The 25902-nt window shown below is 37.7% G+C and overlaps 1 protein-coding gene across 18 annotated transcripts in view; it reads right to left on the reverse strand.

Moving 5' to 3' along the window:
- Positions 1 to 25902, reverse strand: part of BAZ2B (bromodomain adjacent to zinc finger domain 2B) — a 290562-nt gene that overhangs the window by 15289 nt on the left and 249371 nt on the right. For 14 of the 18 annotated variants that reach the window (XM_045781084.2, XM_087861283.1, XM_087861240.1 and 11 more), the window contains 7 exons: positions 22798 to 22860; positions 21658 to 21802; positions 5108 to 5757; positions 4543 to 4816; positions 4216 to 4371; positions 3690 to 3850; positions 219 to 529 (listed from right to left, as the gene is read on the reverse strand). In XM_045781084.2, the coding sequence (XP_045637040.2) occupies positions 219 to 529; positions 3690 to 3850; positions 4216 to 4371; positions 4543 to 4816; positions 5108 to 5757; positions 21658 to 21802; positions 22798 to 22860 (1760 nt within the window). The remainder of the gene's footprint in view (positions 1 to 218; positions 530 to 3689; positions 3851 to 4215; positions 4372 to 4542; positions 4817 to 5107; positions 5758 to 21657; positions 21803 to 22797; positions 22861 to 25902) is intronic. The other 4 variants (XM_045781192.2, XM_045781173.2, XM_045781137.2 and 1 more) reach the window with 1 other exon arrangement.

Below are 25902 nucleotides of genomic sequence, written 5' to 3' on the forward strand. Positions count from 1 at the left end.
CCTCAAAGCTTAGTCACAACCAGGTAAATGTCAGATCACTTTGCAGGATTATCAACGCACATAACAAAAAAAAAATGTTTTTACAAAGCACCATGCAAATAGCATGATCCGTATGGATCACAGACATACAAGAAGATACATAGATAACAGGCAATAGAAAATAGGCTCCAATTAGCAAAGAAGCACAATAATTTTTCAAGTTAATCTCAATAACCTACCCGTCACCATCACCACTAATGGATGGTGCAGGAGCAGGGACAGTAACTGTGCCCACATTATCCAGTTTGATCTGAATGGTGGTACTTAAGGGGCTCTTCAGATACCTTCTCTCAATGTTCCGCTCCAAATCAGCCAGCCTGGTTACAGCTATATCTAGGGGGTTGTCACTCTTCCGTTCTAGTGCATGTGCACTGCTTTCTTCTTCGCCAGTAAATTCTCCATCGTGCTCCTTGCACAATTTAGAAAATGACTTATGTTCAAAATATACCAAGTCCTCCCTTTCTGATGCAGGCTCTGGACACATCCAACCCTATATATCAAGAGAATAATGTTATTATGGTTTCCTCTTAAAATGCCTGATGGGTGAATTACCTGTACTTAAAATACAGCAGCAGACACCAGCAGATCTCAAGGATCTTTACTCAAAGTTTTTACCTTGTGTTTCCTAATGCTAGGTAGAAACAAGAACAGAAAATTAAAACAGTTGTAAGAAAAGTCTGAAAAAGAAAATTTAGTAACTTTGATATTATGAAAGCTATAATGAAAATCAGCAAAGTACTCGGAAGGACTTGAGGATAAATAAATACTTATTCATTTCATGGGACCACTTAAATGGAAAACTCTCGGTAGTCTCTGAACTTTGCTCTTCCTTTCCATTTTTACTCCTTCCAGCACTTTTCCATACTTACCATTTTTCCTTCAGCCCCAGGAGCTTTGCCTGAACTGTTTACATTTGTCTGTATGGCTTTTCCCCCTTCCTCTTCACCTACTTAAAACTCTACTCATCCTGTGGCTCTCATGTTAAAATTTACTTCCTCAGGGAATTCTTCCTTGACCTCCTTTCGGAGGTTAAATCTCCCTGTTACAGGCTCTCATAGAACCATATAATACTCCATAGCCTTTTGGTAGTCACAATTTTACATTACTATGATTATTTGATTAACATTTTCTACTTCTAAATTCCCTGAGGGGAGGGCACATGTCTGCTTTTAGTCATCTTATCTCCAGCAGAGTAGGGCAAACACATGGCACTCAATATATGTATGCTGATTGAATAAGTAAATGGTCCTACAACTCAGCTTGCTTATATCAATCTTCTAGCTTTAAATCCTTCAAAGACTCCCTACTATTTAACAAAGTCCATATTTTTACCATGATATTCAAGTACCTCAATCTACCTCTTTCTCGCATGTTCCCATTTATGTACCGTACACTGCAGTCCATTCCATGACTTCCCACTTCACAAATATGTTTTGAGCCCCCTGATCCTGGTGCTCCACTCGTGCTGTTTGCTTTTTCTAGTATGGCATTCCCTGTTCTCTGACCATCAAAACCTTTGTCATCTTCTCAAATTCCATCTTGACTTCTCCATGAAATCTTCCCTGATCTTTCTCTTATCTCCCCACCAGAAGTCATGTATTCTTTTTCAAAATCCATGTGTAACTCTGTTCTTGTCTGATCAGTTACTGGATTCTACAGAGATGTATACATGTCTTGTTTACCTATTATATGACAAGCTTTCTAAGGGCAGAAACCACCTTGTATCCAATTTTGTGATGTCCATTGCCTGATGTAGAATAGATACTTGGTAAATAAGAAACAAAATGACCATCATGCTTTTTATTAAATCTCTTTGGCAATAATTATTACCAATTCTATAGTGGGACCAATTCTTTCTCATGAACTCAGTAGAACATTTATATTTAGGAAGTATAAAATTGTAATGCATAAGTGCATTAGGTACAAGTCATGTCGAATGGCCTCATTCTTAAAGTTTGAAAGGGATACTACATACCGCTTAAAAAAAAACTCCACTTAGCTACTGAGAACACAGCCAAAAACATCTAAGCAGCCAGTAATATGATAAGGTCATTGCACCAAAATTTGAGTATATCTCCAGGAAAATGTTTCAGGTCCACAGTCTGACTTTATACACAACTAGAAAATCGTGATAATATGCCTTTGCAACCAACAGCCAATCTGAATTGGCAAGTTAGATAAGGTGAAGAGGAGTTGGAGGAAAATAGGGCTAGTAGAACCAATCAAATTTAAACCAGGAAATAGTAACAACTGACCATGAGAGAAAACAGACTATACAGAAAGCAGATGTCGTGGTTTAAAAAGCAAAGCACACTAGGATCATTTAACATAGGGGTAAAACCTCTTCACACTCCCTGAGGGAATCATTATCTAATCATTGGTCTTCATACTGAAGATACTGTGTCACCAAGATACTCTAAATCAAACTCATTATTCTCAATTTAAGAAGGCAGTGTAATACATAAGTGATCCAACAAACATGTTAAAAAACTACAGGACTAAATGGAATAATCATCGTTTCTCCAGAAAATTAACTTGTATATAAGAGTTCACTTGTTGAAGACTCCAGATAAATGAGGCATTTTTATATTGTATTATAGTACCAGGAAAAAGATTCGTATAGTTACCTAGCACAATAGTTTCAGCAAATGACAAACTTCCCAAAGGCAGTAATTATGTTTGTGGCAAGAAAGGAATATTTTATTAGCTCTGGAACATGATATTTTTTGGAGATCCCTGAAAATTTCCAAATGCCAGCATTAAAGTAGTTTTGAAGAAATATTTTAATCATTGGATAGGACAGTATTTTATCATAAGTCTCTCATTCTGGATAAAATGTGAAAAAAAATCAAATCGAATTACATGGAAACTATATTTTCTAAACCTTTTCAGGTGTCTGTCTCATGCTTAGTCATCATCAATCCATTTATTCTCAGAGATGTCACCTTATTATCAATTGAGAAGACCTTTATACTCCTCTTTACAAAACCAAAAAGTCTTGCACAAAGGCAAAGCTTTCCTTCCTTTTGCTGTTCCACTGGAAGGCAGTTCTGATCACTGTTTGTGACAATGGTAATACCCAATAGATAAATACATAAATTACAACTTTACATATATGTATGTTGGGGGTGTGTGTGAGTGTGTGTACCATAATATAACACATATTCAGAGATATCTATATTCTCCAGTTTTAAATTATATAGAGTGAAAGTCTGACATACAACTTGGCTTGTAGAGAAGTGCTTTCTGGACCCACATGAAACACGACGGTAGGAGTTTAATAGAGCATTACATTATCATGCGTAGCACTGTGAAATGGCTTGCAGTAAAGAACTGCATACCAGAAATGACAGTTTTGATTGTCATTAAGGAGGCAGCAAGATTGTGTAAAAAGAACATGGGTACTGCAGTTAGACTGACTTGGTTTGAATCCACATTTAGCCACTTACTACAAGACCACTGGCAGGTTACTTACTCTGAGCCTTGTTCCTTACCTGTAAGATGGGGAAAATTAATTCAGGATCATTATGAGGATTAAATGAGATAAAATGAAGACATTTAACATAGGAACTGGCAAATGTCAGGCATATAATAAATATTAGTTACCTTCCATTATCCTAAAAACAGATTTTATTCCAAGTCAATTTTACCTTCACTTGCAAACTTGCTGATGCAACTCTCCTTTCTAGGTCTTCCACCTGTTGAAGAATACTCAAATCCATTTCCATTGCTTGATCTTCTACTGACCAATTCTCCACAATATCTCGAGTTACCTGGTTTTCTTCGTTTTCATTTAATTCAATAATAGCAACTACATTTGAAAAGAAATTAATTTTAAAATCCACTTTATTCCCCAACGATTGCTTTCAGAAAGTAAATAAAATTCCAGGGGTAACATGTGCATGTAACTTAACAGACAAAAGTGCACTTGTAAGCAGAGAGCTTACTTTTAAAAGTAGGAATATTATTTTTTAAGAACACAATACATCTGCAGGTTGTAAAAAATTATAAGAAAGTAATGCCAATTTAAGATTTATAAATAGTTACTATTTTTTGAGAAAAACAGAAAAAAATGCCTGTTAGTAATTAATTAAGACATACTAAAATACATTTTAAGGTGAAAGAATTAATTTTCATAAGTAAGCAAGGGAGCAGAAATCTCTTTTAGGTACATACCATCCTTATTCTTGATGCAGGCTTGAGTAATATAATCCAGGTGTTTCTGAATTTGTTTCTGTAATGCCTTTTCTCTTATGCCTCTGAGATGTAGCACTTTGAGCAAAGCTTTTAGGTCCTCTGGGTCAATAATTCTCCACCAACCAAACTGCATTTCTAAGATAAATATATACATCTTTTACAGATATCTTGAATATGAATTAACGACACAATGCAAATCAAAAGATTTATAACTACATATATAACCATCGAAGGTTCAGTTATAATATAGGACTCTATTAACGATGAAATAGAGTAAGTGGCTAAAAACTCTCTCAATGTACCTACCTTCTGGAATAGGTTTTGGACTAGGAAAATCTACTGGTTTTGCTACTTCAACAGGCGCAGGTTGAGTTGCAGAGACTTTTTCATTCTGTGGCACTGGAGATTCACTTTTACTTGAAGCAACATTGGGATTCAAGAATGAATTACCATTCCCTTCGGATAATCCCAATCCTGATCCCAGACTAGGTAAAGGTGATGGAAATGGAATATTAGAAGCAAGCACGCCAGTGGGCCATCCACAGAACTGGAGTCCCATCATAGATACTCCACTTTTCATCTACAAAAAACCAAAATATTTTAAAAGCAGAATCATCTAAAAAGTTAGGAAAAATGTTTAGCATCTGAAGTTATTTTTTAAATTCTGGAAAAAAAATGGTAATTCGGGAAGCCTTTGCCTTAGGCTAGAAATGAGTAGTTGCAATGACGCTTAGTAATAGCAATTGCGACTCTTTCCAGTTTTCAAACTGTGTTATACAAATATCCAACTGATTCCCCTGGAGTGAGAATCTTCATGGCGTCAAAGATTAAATAAAGCAACATAACATGAGTTACAATATGCACTACAAACCTGAAGAGGTGATACAGCAAATGGATTGAGGCCCACAGGAGTCTGAGCAGAAGATGATCCCAGAAGGGGAGCGGGGGCAGGTGAGGGTGATGTAGATGGTGGCTGAGACTGAGGAGTCACTACGGAAGCAGCTGCTACATCAGCATGGGTAAGTGAAGTGTCATCACAAGGGGTTCTTGGCAAAAGGCTGAACCACTGCCTGTTCTTTTCTGTCAGTGTTTTTAGCAACTGGTCATTGGGTAGAGGACTGTAGAACTTCCCTGGACCGCTTGAACCAGTACTGAACAGATTATTAGAGTCTGTCTTTTCCATGTTGCTTTGTGTTGCAGTTGATTGAATGCTGCCCAGTGAATGTTTTCCACTATTCTGATAAGACAATGCACACCCATTTGTGCTACTATTTGGTTTGGGGGTCATCACATCTGACTCAGGAGGCATCTTAGCTACTTCTAAAAGCTTGCTTAATTTTGAAAAAGAGCCAGGTTTCTGAAGAAACAGATTTGTGTTATCTTTAGGATCTTCCTTTTGCTCACAATGATCTGGATTTGAACAATTTAAAGTATCTTCGGAAGTTTCAAATATTTCTTCTTTGATCTGGATACTTTCTGCCTTTTTGAGTTTTTCTCTTTCCTTTGCAATTTCTTCAAGTCCTACAAAAGTGAAAAAGTATTAAGAAGATCAGTTACTTCAGATTCCAACCAATACTTTAATTGTATTTTATTACTTTTTATCAAGTTATATGCATAAATATATAAATAAACTTTTCCAGATTACTAACATTCTCCATTTTTTCCTTTTTTATAGGCTAGATTTGTTTGCTCACTGGAAAATTAGTGCAATTTTATAATTAATTATTACAAAATATTAACATATTAAAAGCCCTAATACACAACAAAAATTACTATTAATATTTTTGTGTAAAAGCTTCTAGGAGTTCTCTATGCATACACATATATACGTAAGCCTATAAAGTAAAAAAAAAAAAAAAAAAGGAAATTCTATTAAAATATTCTAACCTACATGTTTTACCGAATAATACTCTGTAAACATCCTGCTGTATCAATGAATATATAACTACACCATAAATTTTAATGGCTATCTTCAATGGAATATATCATAATTTAAATAATCAATCTTCTACTGATGGCTATTAATAGAGCCTAATTATTCACTATTATAAACAGTGCTGTAAATGATGAATGATCTTGTATCTGTATGGTTGGACTTTAACACTTCTTCTCTGATTTACTTCTTTAGGATAAATTTCTAGGGAAAAAAAAAACCTCACTGAATATTAAGATAGGTACTTTTCAGCGTTTTTGCAATATAATTGTCAAAGTGCCCTCTAGAAAGTCTAAATCAATACACATTAATGCCAGAAGTACACAAAAGCATCTATTTTCCCTATCCTTCAGTGAAACTCACTACTAACGATATTTTTTGTCTTTTCCAGTATCTGGGAGGTGAAAATCTGAACTGTATTTTTTTCTGATCACTAGTAAGGCTTATTATCTTTTCATATGTCTATTGGTATTTCTCCTTTGTGAACCTCTGGTTCATATTTTTGACAAATGTTTTAAAAAATAATTCATAAAAACTCTTAAAAATATAAATCTACTAGTTTAGTCGATTTGAAAAGGAATACATGTTCAAGGTAAAATATTCAGTAATAAGAGGTAGAAGGTAAAACCCTTTCTGTCCTCCTCCCTCAATCCCTATTTCTACTCTTCAGAGGTAACCATGGTTAACCAATCATGCCTGTAGATCCTTCTGGAAATCTTATATGCATCCTTGTGGCTATCATTTTACATTATTACACAAATGGGATACTACTCTTCACTTTTCTGCAACTTAGAACAAAGTCCAAACCCCTACACAAGGTCTACGACATCATACGATAGTTCCTGCAAACCTCCACAACCTCAGGCCCCTTTTGTCCTTGTTCTTCCTTTCTCCATTTTTTCAGCTTCTCAAACATGCTAGGTTCTTTCCCTTCTCGGGGCCTTTCCACTTGCTATTCCCTCTGCTTAGAATACTGTTTTACTGACTGGCTCTTTATCCTCATGTTTCAGATTAACTGTCAGTTTGTCACAGAGGTATACCCTATTTTGTAGCAGGGTCCCCATCCCATCCATCTTGGAATATCATTCTGTATATTTACTTGGCAGAATTCACCATTAGACACAATAATCTGCTTACTTTCTATTCCACTCCCCCTCCCACACACTAGAATTTAAATCAACAAGCTTTACTTAAAGGTAGAACAATGTCTACCTTGCTTATTATTGGGTCTCAAATGCCTAACGTGGTGCCTGCTATAAAATAGGGACTCAATAAATATTTTTAATGAGGAAATAAAATAATGTATTTAATATTTTCATTATACACCTTAACAGCTTTCAATGGCAAAACATAAACTGTACTTCATCAGCTGCATAATATTCTATTATATGGATATATCATGATTCATTTAACCAATCTTCTGTTAATGTTTGAAATAGCTCTTATATCCTTCTCTTGATATTAGTTTCTACCCCAAATTAAAAGCCTATTCCTCAGACTTATGCTTCTGGCCAATCAGGTGTCACAGGGACTAGATTCACCTGCTGGCATGAAACAACCAAAAAACAGACAAAATATATGAAGCAATAGTTTGTAAGAAACTGGACATCAGGTAACAATGAGAGAAAACAAATGCAGCAAGCCCTACGACTGCTCCAGCTTACTGCCTTGGGACACTTTCCAGGCTACATCACAGGGAGAAATCCAGGCAGAGCTGGCAGACTCCTGAGATGAGAAGATGGACCTGAGAGTCCAAGGGAGACCCAAGTGGCTCGAGCGCTCAGGACGGAGTACTGGAGAGGAGAGAGTTGCCTGGAGAGAGAACTCCACAGGTCTATGGATGGACCCCTCGAGTGTTCACCTGAATACTCATCAGTGCCAATGCGTCAGGAACCCACCTGAGCCCAGGGAAAGAACCACTTGAAAAGGATTAGAGGTGACAATGCTAGGTGCTCATACAGCGTGGGAATAGTACCCATTCCTACCAACCAGCTTGGGAAACCTCAAATTCACAGGTGCCAGGCAGAGTACTTGATCTCGCCCTGAGATCTTGCCCTGAGAAGAAAACCCTACTTCATCACCTCCAATTAGGCAAATGTGAAGAGTCACAAATATTGTCTTCCTATACCTGAGCTTTATACAAGTTATTGGTTAGTAAAGAAGTACTAATAGTTATTCTTGATTTATTCTGAGAACTAGTATCTTATAAAACCTCTGTCATATGTCCAAAAACAAATGGACTAACCAACCAGTCAACCAATTTTTACTTGTTTGAGACTAGATGACTTCCCATTTATATGTAATAAGGTAGATTGAGATGATGATACACTTTAATAGCCTACTCATGGTTGTCTTTAACTTTTATATTCACATTGCTTAATTATAACCACCTAAACCTCTAATTAAAATGTAAAATTATTTTTAAAAAATTGAAAGTATATATAGGATGTTTAGTATAAAGAGATTCTTTAATTTTAAATAATATTCTATCTCCATTTCATACAACCCCCGGTTCCTTCCAATCCTTACTTCTCTGACATGTGTCAATGAGTATTAAAAAACATCTTCAAAACCGACTGAAGAAGAGGAAGACAAGAGATGAAAAAGGGAGTTCTGTTCACTTGATTCATTTCCCTGGTAGTAAATGTAAGTGCATAATGACAAGGAAAATACCATTTCTCAATTAAAATAGATCCTAAAAAAATACCACGTTTTCTACTGGAAAGAGACTACGTCTACCTGAGTTTTACCAAAATCACTTTGAACCCTCTCAATTCACCTAACAGTTGTCATTGGACCCCAGGGGTTCACCACTCTAAGTTGAAGTGAAATTTTTTTCCTTTGGCTCTCTTTAGTTGGGCTGAAGCAAGCTATAACTTTCAAATAAATTTTACTACACTGTAAATAAAACACGGATAAAGGACATAAGAAACGTAAAAACCCTGCCATAGAATACAGGTGTCTATGCAATGGCTTCTTCCCAGGACCCACAGGCACTTTCCCATTCAGTACAGCACAACCTCAGAAGTACTTGCACTGCTCTTCAGCTGTCTTCACGTCGGTAGTGCTACCATGACCCAGCTCCTAGAGTTCTTGCTATTACTGTGGAGAAGACAAAGGGAAGCAGACACTCAACACTTTGTCTCTCTAGGATTGTTCCTTCCCAGTCTGGTTCAGGAATTTAAAAAAAGATGATCGATACCATAATACCGTCTCCCTTCAGGTAAGAGTCCCCCACATACCCATAACAGGAATTTGTTTTGTACTTCTAGACCCAATGCTGTAACCACATCCTAATACAAAATGGAAGAGTAACATTCACATCACAGTATATACATATAATTAACAACAAACTTGTTTCATTTTCCTTCCACTTTGCCAAGGGCCAGCAGGAGGAGAATAGAGCCTTTAGTAAGCTAACATCAACACTGTTCTCAGGGTCCTAGGTATACCCACTTTGCTTCTTGGTATGCATACCCCTTAGCACTGTTCCTAGACCTGAAGGTCCCTTGATAGGTTTGCTGTTAGAGAAACTAAGTGCTTTTTGCTCTTTCGCACAATAACCCATCAATACAGAGCAAGGTGTAAGGTATAGTGTTTTATCTCCTGGGGTGCTCTTATCACACGTCCAAGTCCTGTGGAACCACCGTGGGAGCTGGAAGATCCTGTGTACTGTTACTTCTCTGCTTATAAGTTGCCTTTACTAATAAACTTGGCTGCATTTAGCACTATGTGTGTCATTAGTGGTTTTTGTAACCGTGCGGCTTGTACAGCAGTTGGTTTCCAACAAAGTCCTAATGTCATGCATTTCTGGAAGGGGAGCACTCAGGGGTGGAAGATTTTCTCCTTGGGGTCAGTGGTTATTCACTTGGTCGAGTTAGGATGGTCTCAGTAGCTATGCCCAAAGATGCCAGAAGCCCTGAAGTGTACACTAAACAGGGAGACTAGTGGTGATAAAGTGGCTTGAAATGCAGTCGTCCCTCCTTCCTTACCAGCTTAGAGATTTTCCTAAGTCCTAAGTTGGAGGCTGAACTAGAAAGGGTGACGGCAGACCCTGTAGAAGGGAAAGTGGGGCAAACTCCCACAGTCACTGTTAACGATATCTGAGGCAACGAGCTCCTGCGGTAGGAAGCCAGTTCCTGTGAGGCATGCTCTATAGGAGCTTGAGTGGGGATTCCAGCAGAAGGAAATCCAGCAATGAGCAGAGGAAGAAGAGCTAGGTTCTCAACAGGTCCACTATCAAAAGCAGCACTTGGCAGCATCCTTAGAGGCTTGGCTTGCTTGTGTGCACGATGAAGGGACCACAGTGGTATTAAAACAAGTGGAGAAGGGAGAAACACATGCCCTCATTACAGAATGAGCAGTCTGGGTTGACTAGTGGTGCTGGGACAGCTATTGCCACCCCTTTCAAACTGGATGCCTGGTAGCTCTGGTAAGACAGATCCCTGTTGGGGTGCTTTTCCTGAGACTCTTGAATGTGAACTGGACTAGATCCACATAGGACGTAGCTGCTCTGAGACACTAGCTATGTTAGCATGATTGTAAGAAAACCCAGGGCTTGAGAGGGGAAGGCCTGACAACACGATCTTGGTGCAAAGAATGTTAAATGACAGAATCAGAACAGGTCCACCTAAGTGGACAATGGTTTTGACTTTACTCCTTCATCTGAGAGGCAATATTAGAAAAGAAATAGTTCTTTCAGGTCATATAAGCCCCACTTCAGGGGAGGAAAAGGAAAGAGAGAGCCTAATGCACGGCACAGGTTTCTATACAAAATAAAAAGAAAAAAGGAGAAGATAGGATAGACTTCTGGCAGAGACTCCCTCACACCAATAAATGTAGCACTGCTCATAAACAGAAGGACCAGTAAGACAGAAGTTGATGGGTTGTGTAATTCTAGAGTGTGGAAGTGTCATCCACTTCAAAAACCTGAGATGGTGGAAAAGAGACCTGTGAGATGAGACACAGAAGATCCAACCGCCGCAGGCCTGAAGACTTGTTTGGAGAGGGGGATTCGCCAGAAGGTTAGGTGAAGAAGGTGCCTGGGGAGGACTGTCCTACAGAGATTACAGCTGTTAAGCCTCACCCCCACTCACCATCTGGTAAGATCTCACAGTCTCTAGACTCTTCAGGAAGGATCTGGAGAATAGAACCTAGGGAAATACCCTGTATCATCTCAACTCCTGAAATGGGGTTATGGGTGGAAATATTCACAGTCATCAGCTCCACCTTATGAGGTTGATTCAACTCCAGAAGCCACACTTTCTTTGTCCCTGATTTGGGCGCTTTCAAATTTAAGAAGGAGTAGGGCTGGGCTCTGTCCCTGCCCCCCCCCCCCCCAAGGGACTGCTAACCACCCTCCTCAGTTCACTATGCTGGAAAGGAGAAGAGCCTCAAACATTTATGGGCTTGCTAGAAACGAGGCACCAAGTACCTACAGTTCCAGAATGCAAAAAAGCCTTGGCCAACAAGTTCCTTTACTGGGGCTGTGCGTTGGTCGTTACCTATGGCTCAAAGCCCAGAATCACAATCACTACAAAGGCTTTTGGGCCTTTTGTGTGAACTCCAATTGTTCCTTTAGTAGACTGCATACTGGCATGGAAATACTGGGGTCTTTAAGTCCTGCAGAAGCATGTCCACATATCAGTTGGACATAATTGTTGTGACCTCTACTGGCGGCTTTGGCCAGGCATGTTGTCAACACTCAGATGCACTGACCAGGCCTGCCAAGGCCGCACAACACAGTTATATACCTGGAGAAGAAAGACTGCATTTCTTATGCAAGAACAGATTCAGGCAGGGGTACTGAACCACACCATTTCACTATTTAACAACCCTGTTTGACACTGTACTACAAGGGTCTTTGACTCCGGCAAAGATACTCTGATGGCATTTGTTAGCTTTTGAGTATCTGATTTCCTCTAGCCACTGAATAGTATACACCTTTCCTGGATATGAAGGAGTTACTGTGCCTCTTCCATGTGTGGACTGAATAATACTATTAAGACTGAAGCATATTTATTATATAGTAGGTTTTCCAGAAATGATACAATCAAACGATTGGAATTCCTTTCTCAGTTGCTGCCATTCAACGATGGGCTGGCCAACATAGTACTGAATGGTTGGTCCACGCTCCCTCTTCTCCACAGGCAGTACAGAATGCTGGAACAGTATTCTAAAAGATGGCTGCACTAACCCCTCCATGGCGACCTCCGTCCACTGTCTGGTCTGGCTGCCCTCTACTGTTTATACTCTGAACACTCCTCACACCTCATAAAGGTCCCTCCACTTTGGTGAAGTTCCCTGACATCTTGAAGTTGAAAAGCAGAGCTGAAGAATCTACTTGGTATGCTGGGGATACTGAGTTTTTATGTCTCAACATTCCTCTCCTTTTTTGGTACCTTTCAACAGGCATTTGGGAGAATCCTGTTGTTCATATTACGGATGAATGGATGGATACAAATGTTGGTATTCTCCTGCTTTCCAGATGACACTTTCAAGCAACACCCGCAGGAGGGGCAATTTTGATTCTCTCTTTATTCTAAACAGTTCTAAATTTTTGTTGTGCACTCACCCTACAAGCAGGAGATTTTGCTGCCGTCCTTACTCCCAGACAGTGGACTCCATCTGGAGGACATCTTTGGTGGGAAAATAGCACCTCCTGATTTCACGTGGAACTTACTGTTCCAGAAAAAAAGGGACAGGACGCCTGGGTAGCGCAGTCGTTAGGTGTCTGCCTTCGGCTCAGGGCGTGATCCCGGTGTTCCGGGATCGAGTCCCACATCGAGCTCCTCCGCTGGGAGCCTGCTTCTTCCTCTCCCACTCCCCCTGCTTGTGTTCCCTCTCTCGCTGGCTATCTCTGTCAAATAAATAAATAAATAATCTTTGGGAAAAAAAAAAAAAGAAAAAGAAAAAAAGGGACACACCATATGGATCACCCCTGAAGATAATGATGGACTTGGCGTGGGCATAAACATGCCTGACCACAGAAGGTGAGAGCGTGGATGTAATGTGAATAATTCTCTCGTCGCCTTACACATATTATCAAACTGTACTGAATAGTCCTCTACAGCTATCCCACACAATGACACTTATTTCAAAGCTATCAGGATGTTGTATTTGTCATCCTCAACCTACTTAATTATGGAGGACCTTCTGGGCATTCCACTCCCAGGCAATGCCGCAGGAATTCCTCATTACTCCAGAGTCCTCATTTGCTTGGGCTATCCGTAATTCTGTCCTTACTAATTAAACTGCGTAAAACTCTCTTCATCTTCTTCAAAGCAGAGGGACTCTCCGATCCTGACATCCCCACTCCCAGTGATCCATTTCCCACATCAGAGGCGCCCGATCACACTTTTCTCTATGTCAGACCTCAGCTGAGTCTGAGTAAGAGCACGCGGGCAGTGTGCTAACCCCAGGAAGCGTAACTGCCACGTGGATACAAAATGCAGCGCGGAACCACACTGGCTGGCCCTCTCAGTGATCCAGCAGCACGTATTTTCTTACATGAAAAGCAAGGCCTTCCTGCTTCCTACCTGGACATAACATTGTCTACACACTTTGGGAATAACTAGGAGACCCTTTATTATGACTCAAACTGGCTGGTTAGCTTAGTTGGTTAGAATGTGGTGCTAATAGTGACTCAAAATCTAAGACACTTGAGACTTTCCCAGCTATGATCTCTAGTATCAGCATCAGAACCTACTTGAAAGTCGACAGGTATGCAGAGATACAAGCTTTCATTACTTCGCACAAAGGCTCTTTCCTTGATAGCCACCCATGAAGCTGAGGATATGACCCAAAATCGTCTACCCTTGGGGACACTGCCATTGAAAAGGCTTGGGCTCTTATCACTGAACACATTAGCATTGATTCCTTGACCTGAGTAGTATTATAAATGCATAGTTTCAGACCATTTGTTGAATATACTATAGACACATGGCTCAGGGGAACTCTACATCTACTAATGTTGTGGAATCTTGTTCGTTTCGGAATTCCTCTGGCTTATCTGATATCTCCTTCAGCAGGCACATCTAAAATCCAATTGATAACTGTTCCAGATGGGAAGGCATACATCTAGAGAGCCACGCCAAGGATCAGGCAGTGGACTGAAGGGGAATAAACCCTCAGTTTTAGCTAAATGCCTACAGGGGCTCTCCCTCTTCCCTGAGGTCCATCAGCAAGCCAGATTAGCCACTGAGCTAGTTTGCAGAGGGACAGCAGGGCCTTTGTTCCCAAGGCTCTCAGCATGTGGAATCTGCCCTTTGTATTCGTACTCCCTGCTGCTGTTCCCAGGTCCAGAGGTCCTTTGATATATATGCCGTTGCTTAGAGAAACAAAGGATTTTCTACCTTTTCTCGGACTAACCTAAAAAAACAGAGTATGAAGGAAGGCATCTCTCTTGGGGTGCTCTTATTGCTTGTCCAGTCTGCAACTGGACAACACTCTTGTGGAACCAATGTGGGGGCTTAGCAGATCCATGTTCTTTGTTACGTCTCTACTCTAGAGTTACCATACTGATAAACTTTGTTATTAGCACCGTGTGGTTCACTTAATGGTGTGAGTTATCTTGCATCTTGTACAACATGAATTTAATTAATAATTTTCTTTGGAGGTAATCCAAGATCTGATATCTTCTCTGGATGAAGCTATAGTAGGGATTTTTAAAAATACTTGGGCATTTATTTTTTAAAAACTTGCGCATTTAAAATTTTAAATAGATGAATGTTGTGAAATCTAAGTTCATTAAGAACAGATTGTGCTTTTAGATAACTTTTAAAAAGTGATAAATGAGAGGACTAGAATATTGCATATTGTTAATACGCATTAACTTTTAATATCCACTTATTTTATGGTAGTTTCTACCAGTTAGTACTTATTCATCCTTATCAGCCTCGCCTCTCGGATACACTACTTGGCTATAGTGCACATTAATATGCCCTTGTTCTTTGCCTTCATATATGGTATATCTTTCCAATTAGATTGCAAGCTCTATCTGGATAGAGACAGGTTAATTGATTCCTTTGTATCTCATAGTACTTAGGACAAGGCACAATATAAGTGCATATTAAACACTTGATGATTAAAATCATAAAGGTTTTTCCATTTTAATTAGCTGTAAGATAAAGAGAAGGAATCTACATCTGTTATTTATTTTATAACTTTCATAGCACTTAAAATAATATAGCACATTCATCAGTGAATTAATAAAAACTTTATGAGAAAATAACCCCAGGTGAAAATTTATTCCTATTTTTTCTCTGTACCATACAACAACCACAAATAATAGTATAAAGTACAATTAATGTTTATATATCACTTTGTAGCTCTCTTAAATCTATTATTTGACATGATAACAACAAAAGAATTTATACAGAGCCTATTAAAATTCTTTTGTAGAAAGAAAGTTCAGGGTTCAGAGAGGTTAAGTGGTAGGGCCTGAATAGAAACTGAGGTCCAATAACTACAAATTCAATAAATGTTATTTAATCTGAGAGGCCTAAAATTAAAATGAAAAGTTTCCTATAAGCTATTCTTATAAAGACATTTAATTCTTTCTTGAAGTATTTTTAATGTGCCTGTGATATATAAAGTATTATGTTTAACACTAAGAAGAATCAAAAAGTACATGACAATTATAAAACTTAAATAATATGAACAGTATATCTATCAATTGCCAAGATAATGGTATAATTACTTGGTTTTCTAGGAGTTCACAGATAGTAAAAATTAGTTCTACTTACATAAGCTGCAGAAGAATTTATAAAAGGGCTAGAACTTGAGCTGGATGAAGAAAGGTGAAATTTAGATGGCAAAGAAAAGGCAAATTAGCATTATATTGAACAGAATTTGACAAAACAAAGTATGCAAAGAAGGAGGAATGCACATGTTAAGCAATGGTGAGTAGACTTGTCTATGCTAATTCATATTGGAGAACAGTATAAAGATATTTTGAAGTCAGATTTATAGAAGGCCTTGAACGCTTGAATGCTAGGTTGTATACAGACTTATTACACCATCTTATCAGCAATAGGGAGTCATTCAAAGTTTTGGAGTAGAGACATGACATGACGACAGAATGTAATAGAAGGAAGAGACTATATATAGAGAAGTTGGGGACAGGTGTAATAATCCACATACGTTATTAATAAAGAACTGATTTCAGCAGATTAACTTCAGACATTCTGAAAGAAAGCTGATGCCCTAGATAACTTCAAGTTTACATGCCCAGGTGAGTGAGATTGATGTAGCCCTTAAATCAGATTGAAGAATATGTACTTGGTCTGCAGTAGGGCTTGTTGGTTTGTTTTTTTTTTCCTCTTAAGCTTCTCAGATGGTTCTTATAGATAGGGCAAAGCGACCTGCCTGGGTACTTCTTTACCGCTCCTAAGCTTTACCAAGGCTCTGCATCTAACAAGCGACTCACAATTTTACAACTTTTTGTAATTTTAAGATTTAAAATTAGATCTCTAAAGACATATCCACTTTTATGTTTACTGCAGCATTATTTTTTAAGTTTTTTTTTTTAATTCCAGTTAGTTAACATACAGTGTTTTGGGCGTACAATTTAGTGATTCAATACTTATATACAACACTCGGTGCTCATCACAAGTGCCCTCCTTAATACTCATCACCGATTTCACCCTTCCCCACACCCACCTCCCCTCTGGGAACCTTCAGTGTGTTCTCTACAGTCAAGAGTCTGTTTCTTGGTTTGCCTCTCTCTTTTTTTCTCCTATGTTCATCTGTTTTATTTCTTAAATTCGACATGAGTGAAATCCTATGGTATCTGTCTTTCTCTGACTGGCTTATTTCACTTAGCGTAATACTCTCTAGCTCCATCCATGTCACTGCAAATGGCAAGATTTCATTCTTTTTTATGGCCGAGTTATACTCCACTGTGTGTGTGTGTGTGTGTGTGTGTGTGTGTGTGTGTGTACCACTTCTTTATCCATTCATCAGTATATGGACATTTTGGCTCTTCCCATAATTTGGCTATTGTAAATAATCCTGCTATAAACACTGGGGTGCATGTATCCCTTTGAATCTCTATTTTTGTATTCTCTGGGTAAATACCTAGTAGTGCAATTGCTAGACTGTAGGGTAGTTCTACTTTTAACTTTCTGAGGAAGCTCCATACTGTTTTCTCCTGGCTGCACCAGTTTGCATTCCTACCAACAGTGTAAGAGGGCTCCCCCTTCTCCACATCCTCACCAACACTTGTTTCTTGTGTTGTTAATTTTACCCATTCTGACAGCTGTGAGGTGATATCTCATTGTGGTTCTGATTTGTATTTCTCTGATGATGAGTGATTTGTGCATTTTTCATGTGTCTGTTCGCCATCTGTATGTCTTTTTTGGGAAAATGTCTATTCACGTCTTCTGCCCATTTTTTTAATTGGACTGTGCTTTTTGAGTATTTGAGTCTTATAACTTCTTCATATATCTTTGATACTAATCCTTTATCAGGTATGTCATTTCTAAATATCTTTTCCAGTTCCATAGGTTGCCCTTTAGTTTTATTGATTGTTTCCTTCACTGTGCAGAAGCTTTTTATTTTGATAAAGTCCTGATAGTTTATTTTTGCTTTTGTTTCCCTTGCCTCAGGAGACCTATGTAGCAAGAAGCTGCTATGGCTGGTGTCAGAGAGGTTACTGCCTGTGTTCTCCTGTAGGATTTTAATGGCTTCCTGTCTTACATTTAGGTCCTTAATCCATTTTGACTTTCTTTTCATGTATGGTGTAAGAAAGTGACCCAGTTTCATTCTTTGGCATGCAGTGTTAATTTTCAACAGCCAAGATACTGAAGCAACCCAAGGGTCCATCAATAGGTGAATGAGTAAGAAGATGTGGCATACACAGACACACACACACACAGGAGTATTACTCAGCTATAAAAAAGAATAAAATCTTGCCATTTGGAACAACATGTATAGGCCTAGAAGGTATAGTGCTAGGTCAAATAAGTCAGTCAGAAAAAGACAAATACCATAGGATTTGACTCATATGTGGAATTTAAGAATCAGAACAAATGAATAAAAAATAAGATCAAAAAAACCCAGACTTTTTAAATACAGAGAACAAACTGGTGGCTGCCAGAATGGAGGTGGGTTGGGGGATAAATGAAATAAAGGGGATCAAGAGTACACTTATCTTGGGGCACCTGGGTGGCTCAGTCAGTTAAGCACCCGACTTCAGCTCAGGTCATGATCTCAGGGTCCTGGGATTGAACCCCAAGTCAAGCCCTACGTTGAGGCCTGTGCTCAGCACGGAGTGTGCTTCTCCCTCTGCCCCTCCCCCTGCTCCTGTTCTCTTTCTCTCTCTCTCTCAAAGAAATAAAATCTTAAAAAAAAAAAAAAAAAAAGAGTACACTTATCCTGATGAGCACTGAGTAATGTATAGAACTGTTGAATCATTATATTGTATACCTGAAACTGATATAATACTATGTTAATCAAATTTAAATAAAAAAATAGATTCCTATACTAAAACTTGCATTTAATTTCATTCTGAACAAGCTCCTCCTCTTGGCTTCTCTGATTCAGTTTTTAAAAAATCACAATTTTTCTACTGAGGATTAATTCATCAAATTTATCTCAATTCCAGTTATATAATATACAATAATTTCTCATAGGAATTCTACCTTTATGATATCATGGTCTTCCCATGTTCCTTGTTTGCACCTGAGCTTAGGGCCTCCCTACTTTTTATCTAGGTTACTAGAATGATCCCACAACTGATTTTTCACCCCTTTTTTGCCAATCCAATGTGTATTTAACTCCCAGATTATTTCAGTGTAGTTCCCCTGCCTATATTAGTCTCTGCCTTCAAAGCTCATAATCTAGTGATAGAAATGGCCAAAAATTGTGATAAAATATTAAAGTAGGCTATAAACATTTCCCTGTTTTGAGCCTTTTAGGCACTTCGTGTTTATACCTTTGATTGGCTTTGACTTTACTCTGATTTGCAAAGTTCTAACTTTTCCTAGAGTTGCCTTTGGTACCATCCCTGAGTTGGAAAGCAAGTATATTGGGATATAGGTCTATCTGGAAAGGCTGGGAGTTCCCCAGATACATCAACCAGAAAAATTCTGTTTTTTGTTAGATATTGGGGTTCTGCCTAAGGTTTTTAAAATTTTAATTTATTTAAACTAAAACAAAACTAAAAAAACAGTTAACCCATTTAACACATTTCTTCTACCACCACCCCACACACACCTCTGGCAACCATCAATCTGTTCTTTGTATCTAAGAGCTTGGTTTTCTTTTCTTTTTCTTTTATTATTTTTTGAGATTACACATATAAGAGAGATCATGTGGTATTTGTCTTTCTCTGTCTGACTTCACTTAGCATAATGTCCTTGAGGTCCATCCATGTTGTGGCAAAGAGCAAGATTTCATTCTTTTTTATGGCTAAGTAACATTCCATATGGTGTGTGTGTGTGTGTGTGTGTGTGTGTGTGTGTGTGTGTGTGTGTAGATCACATCGTCTTTATCCATTCATTCACTGATGGACACACAGGTTGTTTCCATATCCTGGAATAATATGTGAATGATATGGAATGATTTGTGAATAATACTGCAGTGAACATGGGGGTACATATGCCTTTTTGGGTTAGTGTTTTCATTTTCTTCAGATAAACACCCAGAAGTAGAATTGCTGGATCATATGATAGTTCTATTTTTAATTTTTTGAGGAACCCTCATATTCTTTTCCATAGGCTTTACCAATTTACATCTCCACCAGCAAGAGTTCCCTTTTCTTCACATTGTCACCAACACTTGTAATTTCTTGTCTTCTTGACTCTCGCCATTCTAACGGGTATGAAGTGAGATCTCATTGTGATTTTGATCTGCGTTTCTTTGATGATTAATGATACTGAGCACCTTTTCCTATGCCTGTTGGCCATCTGTATGTTTTCTTTGGAAAAATGTCCATTCAGATCTGCCCATTTTTTTAATCAGATCGTTTTTCTGCTTTGAGTCACATGAGTTCTTTACATACTTTGGTTATTAGTCCCTTATCAGATATAAGATTTGCAAATATTTTGCCCACTCAGTAGATTGCCTTTTCATTTCAACAATGGTTTCCTTTGCTGTGCAAAAACTTTTTAGACTCATGTAGTCTCATTTATTTATTACTGTTTTTCCATGCTTAAAATATTTTTATTTTAAAATATTTTATGTAAAAAGTTAAAAAAGGAACTAACCACACTAGTCTGTAAAATCAACATGCTGGCCCATCAAGATCCAATTTTTAAAAAGAAATAAAAGGCAGCTGAAGTTTCCATGCACCCTCCCTGACTCCATTAGCAACTCCTGCTCTGGGAAGGCAGAGCATGAGTTTCACGTATCATTCCAGTACATGACTTCATACTCTTACTTCATATAATTTGAAGCTATAGGAAAGATATTATTGCGTAAAACAACACTGTTTACTATATGCCAACAAAGCCTACATGTCAGCCACTACTCTAAGTACTTTACATGCATTATTAACTGCTCCCTGCAAAAGATTTTTATTTTTAAAAAAGGGTGGTTCCATTGCTAAAAACAGCTACTTCATAAAAATTTGGGTCTGGACATGTATGTGATTAATCAATCCCCTCTTTCCACTGGACTATTAAACTACTACAAGGCATGGATTGTGTTTTATGTAACTTTGAACCTCCTGCAGTACCTAAAAATGCCTGGCATAAAGTGGGTATTCAAAAAAAAATGTGTTGAGAGAAGTTTTTGCCTACATGCATCACCATGGAGCCATAGCTACATCCTCGAACTTATAAGCACCTGACATAATACTCTCAGTCCCATCAGAACGTTAACATTTGGAAACACCTGAACACGCAATTCTAAAAAGTTCAATTCCAGACGGTTTATTCTAGCACACAAACGCACTGTGTACAGAGTTAGTTACTGCAACACAAGTGGAGGCGGCAAGAGAATAGTCTAAAGGTAAAACATCAAGGATTGTGTGGTAACACAAAATAGAGAAAGAAAAAAGTATAATGGAGAAGGAGGTGATCATAAATTTCAAACATCAACAAGATTTCAAGATGAATGAGGATTATGACAAGGATCTTAGTTTAAGCAAGTTATCTCCATCCTCCAGTACTGTCAGGATGGATGCTTGTTGCAAAGATTGAAGAATAAACCACATGTTAACAAATTTGACAATGGGAAGGGAGAAAAAAGTGGAGAAGCAGCTATAAAGGATAATACAGGTGAAGATCCTTGTCCACTAAATTAGAAAAGAATAGTTTATGTTTGATGTCAGAAAGAGCGGCAGAAAAGAAATCATGAACAGGGAAAGAATATTTATCAGCGAAAGAGGCATTATGAGTTCAAAAGGAATGGAAATCAAGGTCTTACAATGTTTACCCATAAAGCGAATTTGATTCTGGAAGCACAAAATATATTGAAGAAGTAACAGGGTTTTAAAAAATATGGTTTCTTATATTATTTTGTAACAGATTAATAGTTCCTACCTTCACCACTCTCCATGCCTTCTACAAAAATCCCCCCACACTGGGGAAGAATCCAGTACCGGCGTCTGTAACGATCCTGGCCAAACATCATCGAACGCAAAGAGTGAGAAGCGTCAAAGAGCTTCCTTCTGTACTGACTCTGTTGCTGTTAAAAAATGATGAATATAATTAAGCTATGGGTGTCAAATGCTTTAAAAATTAATATATAAGTGACTTTACACTTATTATGCCTTTAATAAGCAGATAAATTTCACTACTGGGAACAGACAGCAAAAGAGCTAAATATTACATGCCTGACTCCAATTTCAGTAACACTTATAAAGTTAGAAATTATCTTGAAAATAACTGGAATATTTTTGTTACCATGGATTAAGGAGATGCTTTATTTTATCAGTTATCTTATAGTAAAGCTCATCTTATGCTTGCTAATAAACAATGTGATCAAGTATTTTACTGGCCAGAACAAACTGGCTCAATTCTATTGATTATATAGTGCACGACAAATAATTCTCACATATGTAATTGACCATATCTGTATTTGCTTATTTTTATACTCATACTGTAAACCTAGGCAACATATACAACTAAGTTTTGGGATAAATTTGAGATGACTCTAACATTGATATAATATATAGGTATCTCATAATATTAATCTCACAATACTTTCAAAAATTCCTCTTTTTTACAAAAGTTCATTTAAAACTTCATTAATGCTACTGAAATTCAATTTTTAATTGAATATTTTAAGTGAGAAGTACACAAATATATAGTTTATAAATCCAATGCAAATAAAATACACAAATATAGTAATGTAAAATAAAATATAAGATGCTGAAACTATTACCATGATATTTGATTGAACTTTAAAAGTAATTAACTCCAAGAAATAAAACCATACATTTACTTATATTTTGTATTTAAATGAAGAGCTAAAGAATATGGCCCTGATTAAGTTTAAGCTTTTAACCTTGGCATTAAACTTTTAAGGTTTAATTGTGAGACTGTTTCTAGAGCTTCTCATTTTAATTACTCATAAAAAAAGCTTGTTTTTATTTAGCAACCAGAAGAACTAATCCCATATAAGGTGGATCTTTTAAACACTGCAAAAAAGATGTTAACTATAATCTGAAAAGTGCTTACTTTACTCAGTTTTTCAATCTGTTTTTCTAGCTCTTCAACACTTGCTGCTTGGTCACCTTCATCCTATACGTGACAAAATACAGTATCATTTATCTGTTTTGAAGATTTCTTTAATCAATCAGCAAATATTTAATGAAAGTCTCCTATACACAAAGTACTAGGATAGGCACTATGGAAACAGGTAAGACTCAGTTGTTGCTCTTTATAAATAAAATAATCTGGTAGGGAGACAAAATATTAACACTAAAAAATAAAACCCATCAAATATAGTAGGCAGCTATAAGGATCTCAAGATAGGTAGAGATTAAGAATCATGGGGTTCGGGGCGCCTGGGTGGCACAGCGGTTAAGTGTCTGTCTTCGGCTCAGGGCGTGATCCCGGCGTTATGGGATCGAGCCCCACATCAGGCTCCTCCGCTATGAGCCTGCTTCTTCCTCTCCCACTTCCCCTACTTGTGTTCCCTCTCTCTCTGGCTGTCTCTATCTCTGTCAAATAAATAAATAAAATCTTTAAAAAAAAAAAAAAGAATCATGGGGTTCAGGGGAGGGTGTGATTTATTCTAGTGGGAATCTATACCAAGAAAGGCTACATGGAAGAAGTTGTGTTTTTGTTGTTGCTATTGTTGCTTTTGTTTCAAGAAGTTGTGTTTTAATCAGCTATTGAAGAATGGTTAGGAATTGATCAATGAGAGAAAAGAAGGCAGGGCATTCCAGAAAGAGTTTGACACATGACCTGAAAGGTTCATCAAGAGATAATGTGGGAGACGAGGCATGGATGAGTTGAGGGCTAAATTGTGGAGAGCTGTAAATGCTTGGCAATGGACAATAATATCCTTTGAGGGAGGTTAAACATCAGAACTATGCTTTACAAAGATTAATCTGATAACAGTTGTAAGATGGCCTGGAGCAGGGAAAAGGACTAGAATTGGCAAATCTTTTTAGTAGATCCCTGCAGTGATTCAAAAGGGAGGGAGAATGTGGGCCTCACTGGTGTCAAAGAGGTAGAAATGAGGAAAGCAAAGGGATGTAAGAGATATTACATAATTAGAACTGCTAAGTCCTGACAAGTCTGGGATCTGAGGCAGGGAAGGGTGAGGGAGAGGAAGGAAAGAGTAAATTATGATATTAAGGCTTTAAATCTGGGAACTGCAAAAATACCGGTACCATTAATCAAAAGAGTCATTTTTAGAGCAAAGAAGGTTAAGTTATATTTTGAACACATTGAGCTTTTAGACGAAAAAATTATCTCTACTATGTATAGTACTAATTTCATAAATGGAAAGTACATATATGGCTATATGAATTTTTTCATTCTAGAAAATAAATATAGGAAAACTAGCCCTAAATTATGTTTGAGAGGGAAAGCATGAGGTAATAGAAGGTGTATGTGCTTCCTTGAATCTCAGGGGCACTACTTTCACATAGGCAAATTACTTAACTCTTCTAAGACTGTTTTGTTATATGTAAATTGATCATAACATCATCTGTAACATGAGATTTTTGTGAGAACTAAATAAGAACAGATCTGAAAGCAACTAGCATAGTTCCTGGCATTGAATATATATATATGATTACTTTCCTTTTTTCTGAAAATTGTACTTTAATGAGAAGATGCAGGTACATCTTAGGATAAAAAACCAGAAACTTATTTTTGATGTTCACTTTCTTTAAGTATTGTTCCAAAGCCACATTGCCACCAACTACTCATGTACAGGTATTTCTACAACGGTATGGTTATCGCCCCAATAAAAGGAAGTGAAAGGAAAATCTCAACAGTTTTACCATTATCTATCATTTATCCACTCCTTATCCAAACTTAGTGAACCAAGTTACAAAAGCATTCAGGCACACTTTTTGTATGCCTAATAGAAATATGATTTCTATGATAGTAATATGATTTCTATTTGGGATTTTAAAAAAACCTAAAATCTTTAAATCTTGACTCTCAAATAGGTATTTACATATCTGTAGGATTCTAAACTGATCTTTTGACCAAAGGATAAATGTTTGATAATTTGCTTATGTAAAAATACAATTCAATCAACAAATATTTGAAATAAGACATTGAAGTAGCTATGTATCAGCCAAATTAACTAGTTGCTCTTTCTAAGACTCTTCCCATGATGGAAAAGAAATAAAATATCAACTAAAGTTTTATTTAAAGGAGCTCTGGCTAACAGTCCTTATAATTTTAAGAGAGTGAAGGAACTTGAAAGACCAGAAAGGCAACAACAAAATTAAGAACACAGAATCCCTGCCCTGGTTCTCCATGGTTTATCATCCAACAGAGAGGGCCATTATATGTCCCTGTATGCTGGAGTTTAACTGTCCACATAACCTTACGTGCCTAATTGTGAAGTTAAGGCTCACAAAAGTTTCAACATAAATCTAAGTATTAGAGAGACTCCATGTGTTAAAGGAATGAAAAGTGAGAAGAGGGGATCGTGTTTGAGACAAAGAGCTATCTATGACTTAGTCAAGGGCAGTATTTTCTTTTTTTTTTAATTGTATTTTTTATAATAATTTTTTATTATATTATGTTAGTCACCATACAGTACATCCCTAGTTTTTGATGTAAAGTTCCATAATTCATTACTTGCATATAACACCCAGTGCACCATACAATATGTGCCCTCCTTAATACCCATCACTGACTGGCCTATCCCATTCCCCCACCCCCCTCCCCTCTGAAGCCCTCTGTTTGTTTACCAGAGTAGACAGTCTCTCATGGTTCATTCCCCCTTATGTTTACCCCCCCTTTCTTCTTCCCTTTCTTCTCCTACTGATCTTCCTACTTCTTATCTTCCATAAATGAGTGAAACCGTATGATAATTGTCTTTCTCTGCTTGACTTATTTCGCTTAGCATTATCTCCTCCAGTCCCGTCCATGTTGCTGCAAATGTTGAGAAATCGTTCTTTTTGATGGCTGAGTAATATTCCATTGTATATGTGGACCACATCTTCTTAATCCAGTCATCTGTTGAAGGGCATCTCGGCTCCTTCCACAATTTAGCTATTGTGGACAATGCTGCTATGACCATTGGGGTGCGTATGGCCCTTCTCTTCACTACGTCTGTATCTTTGGGGTAAATACCTAGTAGTGCAA

This window comes from Ursus americanus, chromosome 1, assembly GCF_024610735.1.
Source record: "Ursus americanus isolate L20-20 chromosome 1, mUrsAme1.1.p, whole genome shotgun sequence".
NCBI lineage: Eukaryota > Metazoa > Chordata > Mammalia > Carnivora > Ursidae > Ursus > Ursus americanus.